A 3850-nucleotide genomic window follows, 5' to 3' on the forward strand; every position below is an offset into this window, starting at 1 on the left:
CTCTCTCTCCCCCCCCCGTCCAATCCCTCTCTTCCGTCCCTCCCTCTCTCTTCCCCCCCCCCGTCCTCCCCTCTCTCTTCCCCCCCCCGTCCCTCCCTCTCTCTTCCCCCCCCGTCCCTCCTCTCTCTTCCCCCCCCCGTCCTCCTCTCTCTTCCCCCCCCCGTCCCTCCCTCTCTCTTTCCCCCCCCCGTCCCTCCCTCTCTTCCCCCCCCCCGTCCTCCCTCTCTCTTCCCCCCCCGTCCCGCCCTCTCTTTCCCCCCCCCGTCCTCCCTCACTCTTCTCTCCCCCCCGTCCCTCCTCTCTCTTCCCCCCCCCGTACCTCCCTCTCTCTTCCCCCCCGTCCCTCCCTCTCTTCCCCGTCCCTCCCTCTCTCTTCCCCCCGTCCCTCCCTCCTCTTCCCCCCCGTCCCTCCCTCTCTCTTCCCCCCCCCCCGTCCCTCCCTCTCTCTTCCCCCCCCGTCCCTCCCTCTCTCTTCCCCCCCCGTCCTCCCCTCTCTCTTCCCCCCCGTCCTCCCTCTCTCTTCCCCCCCCCGTCCCTCCTCTCTCTTCCCCCCCCCGTCCCTCCCTCTCTCTTCCCCCGTCCCTCCCTCCTCTTCCCCCCCGCTCTCCTCTTCCCCCCCCCGTCCCTCCCTCTCTCTTCCCCCCCCCCGTCCCTCCCTCTCTCTTTCCCCCCCCAGTCCCTCCCTCTCTCTTCCCCCCCGTCCCTCCCTCTCTTCCGTCCTCCCCTCTCTTCCCGTCCCCTCCTCTCTCTTCCCGTCCCTCCCTCTCCCCCCCCGTCCCTCCCCTCTCTCTTCCCCCCCCCCGTCCCTCCCTCTCTCTTCCCCCCCCCGTCCCTCCTCTCTCTTCCCCCCCCGTCCCTCCCTCTCTCTTCCCTCCCGTCCCTCCCTCTTTCCCCCCCCGTCCCTCCTCTCTCTTTCCCCCCCCGTCCCTCCCTCTCTTCCCCCCCCCCGTCCTCCCTCTCTCTTCCCCCCCGTCCCTCCTCTCTCCCCCGTCCCTCCCTCTCTCTTCCCCCCCCGTCCCTCCCTCTCTCTTCCCCCCCCCGTCCCTCCCTCTTTCCCCCCCCGTCCCTCCCTCTCTCTTCCCCCCCCCGTCCTCCCTCTCTCCCCCCCGTCCCTCCCTCTCTCTTCCCCCCCCCGTCCCTCCTCTCTCTTCCCCCCCCCGTCCCTCCCTCTCCTCTTCCCCCCGTCTCCTCTCTTCCCGTCCCTCCTCTCTCTTCGTCCCCTCCCTCTCTCTCCCGTCCCTCCTCTCTTCCCCCCCCCGTCCCTCCTCTCCTCTCTCCCGTCCCTCCCTCCTCTTCCCCCTCTCCCTCCCTCCTCTTCCCCGTCCCTCCTCCCTCTTCCCCCCCGTCCCTCCCTCCCTCTCCCCCCCCGTCCTCTTCTCCCCCCGTCCCTCTTCCCCCCGTCCCTCTCCCGTCCTCCTCTCCCCCCCGTCCCTCCCTCCCTCTCTCCCCCGTCCTCCCTCCCTCTCTCCCCCCGTCCTCTCCCTCTTCCCCCCGTCCCTCCCTCTCTCCCCCCGTCCCTCCCTCCCTCTCTCTCCCCTCGTCCTCCTCCCTCTCCCCCCCGTCCCTCCCTCCCTCTTCCCCCCGTCCCTCCCTCCTCTCTTCTCGTCCCTCCCTCTCTCTCTCTCCCCCGTCCCTCCCTCTCTTCCTCTCTCCCCGTCCCTCCTCCTCTCTCTCCCCCGTCCCTCCTCCTCTCTCCCGTCCTCCCTCCCTCTCTCTCCTCTCTCCCTCTCGTCCTTCCCTCCCCTCCCGTCCCTTCCTCCCCCATCCCTCCTCTGTCTGTCTCTGTCCCTCTCTCTCTCTGTCCTCTCCCCCTCCTCTCTCTCTGTCCCTCTCTCCCGTCCCTCCCCTCCCCTCCTCTCTGTCCTCTCTCCCGTCCCTCCCCCTCTCTCTCCGTCCCCCCTCCCTCTCTGTCCCTCTCTCCGTCCCCTCCCTCTTCTCTGTCCTCTCTCTCTCTGTCCCTCTCCCTCCTCTCTCTGTCCCTCTTCCCCGTCCTCTCTCTCTGTCCCTCCCCTCTCTCTCGTCCCTCTCTCCCCGTCCTCCCCCTCTCTCTCCCCGTCCCCCTCCTCTCCTCTGTCCCTCTCTCCCCGTCCCTCCCCTCTCTCTCCCCGTCCCTCCCCCTCTCTCTCCCCGTCCCTCTCCCCTCTCTCCCGTCCTCCCCTCTCTCTCCCGTCCCTCCCCCTCTCTCTCCCCGTCCCTCCCCTCTCTCTCCCCGTCCCTCCCCTCTCTCTCCCCGTCCCTCTCCCTCTCTCTCCCCGTCCCTCTCCCTCTCTCTCCCCGTCCCTCTCCCTCTCTCTCTGTCCTCTCTCCCGTCCCTCCCCTCTCTGTCTCTGTCCCTCTCTCTCTCTGTCCCTCTCCCCTCCCTCTCTCTCTGTCCCTCTCTCCCCGTCCCTCCCCCTCTCTCTCTGTCCCTCTCTCCCCGTCCTCCCCTCTCTCTCCCGTCCCCCTCCCCCTCTCTGCCGTCCCTCCCCCTCTCTCTCCCCGTCCCTCCCCCTCTCTCTCCCCGTCCCTCCCCCTCTCTCTCCCCGTCCCTCCCCCTCTCTCTCCCCGTCCCTCTCCCTCTCTCTCCCCGTCCCTCTCCCTCTCTCTCCCCGTCCCTCTCCCTCTCTCTCTGTCCCTCTCTCCCCGTCCCTCCCCCTCTCTCTCCCCGTCCCTCCCTCTGTCCCTCTCTCTCTGTCCCGCCCTCTCTCTCTCCCTCCCCCCCTCTGTCCCCCTCTCTCTCCCCCCCCATCCCTCTCCGTCCCCCTCTGTCCCTCTCCCCCCCCCCTCTCCCCCCCTCTCTCCCTTTGTCCAATTCAAATTGCTTTATTGGCATGACAACATACATCTTATGTTGCCAAAGCACAGAAAAACATGTATGATTGAACACATAAACGCAGATCTAGACATACATTGTATAGGCAAGTATACCCATGTATACATAAATATATACACACCTAGAATATACATATAATAATCTTTTCTTAGATTTAATGGTCACTGGTTGTCCCTCTGCTTATGGCAGGCTGTAACATAGTTTGCCGCTATCTTTTACCATGGTCAGGTAATCAGCCGTGGTGTATTGTCTGTTTAGGGCCAGATAGCAATCGAGTTTGTTTTGGGTTTTTGTCGTTTCTGTCCAGTAGGTCAAATATTTTTCTTTTTGTTAACTAATGATTGTGTTGGGTCGAATTTTCTGTGATAGGGTGTCACTGTCCTGGGGCTGATTATTATTATTAGTGTTAGTAGTTATTTCAGAGTCCCAGTTCACTGAGTCTCTGTCCCCTTCTCTCTCTCTCTCTCTCTCTCTCTCTCCTCTGTCCCTCTGTCCTCTCCTCCGTCCGTCCCTCTCTCCTGTCCCCCTCCCTCTCTCTCCCCCAGTCCCGGGGCCTTGTCCAATCTCCTGGAGCCGCTCTGTTGATTTTCAGACATAGTAGGAGACACCGACCGGCCGCTAAAGACCCCATCTCCCATTCTGTCTCCGGGGCCGCCTCACCTTGACCCTCTGCGCCTCGTTGATGCACTGCTGGAAGCTGCCGATGTAGAAGCTGTTCCTGACGTCGAACAGCCGCTCGCCGTCCGCCTGCAGCGCCGCCATCTTAGCCCGGCCCGGCCTCCCAGCGCGCAGGCGCAGTACACGTGGCGCCGGGCACCGGCTGCACTGCGCATGCCCGGAGAGGCTGGGCGGATCCTGCACACAGGACCTGATAGGATTTTTTTTAATGCATTTTATATAGAGTCTGTTTTGATAAGGAGCATGCAAGGACTTGACCTTATATAACTTTACTCTTGCATACTGGCGTACCGTGGCTGCAGTGTGTACCATCTACAAGATGCACTGCAGCAACTCAATTCAATTCGCTTTATTGGCATG

The 3850-nt window shown here is 63.9% G+C and overlaps 1 protein-coding gene across 1 annotated transcript in view; it reads right to left on the reverse strand.

Annotated features, from left to right (window-relative positions):
- The window catches only part of cope (COPI coat complex subunit epsilon), a 29272-nt gene extending 25657 nt beyond the window's left edge, over positions 1-3615 (reverse strand). The window contains exon 1 of the mRNA XM_086004473.1: positions 3473-3615. Within this exon, the coding sequence (XP_085860599.1) occupies positions 3473-3574 (102 nt within the window). The 5' untranslated portion in view covers positions 3575-3615. The remainder of the gene's footprint in view (positions 1-3472) is intronic.
- Between the last annotated feature and the right edge of the window lie 235 nt (positions 3616-3850).

Source organism: Somniosus microcephalus, chromosome 13 (genome assembly GCF_052327205.1).
Source record: "Somniosus microcephalus isolate GS21.2 chromosome 13, FLI_Smic_1.0, whole genome shotgun sequence".
Lineage (NCBI taxonomy): Eukaryota > Metazoa > Chordata > Chondrichthyes > Squaliformes > Somniosidae > Somniosus > Somniosus microcephalus.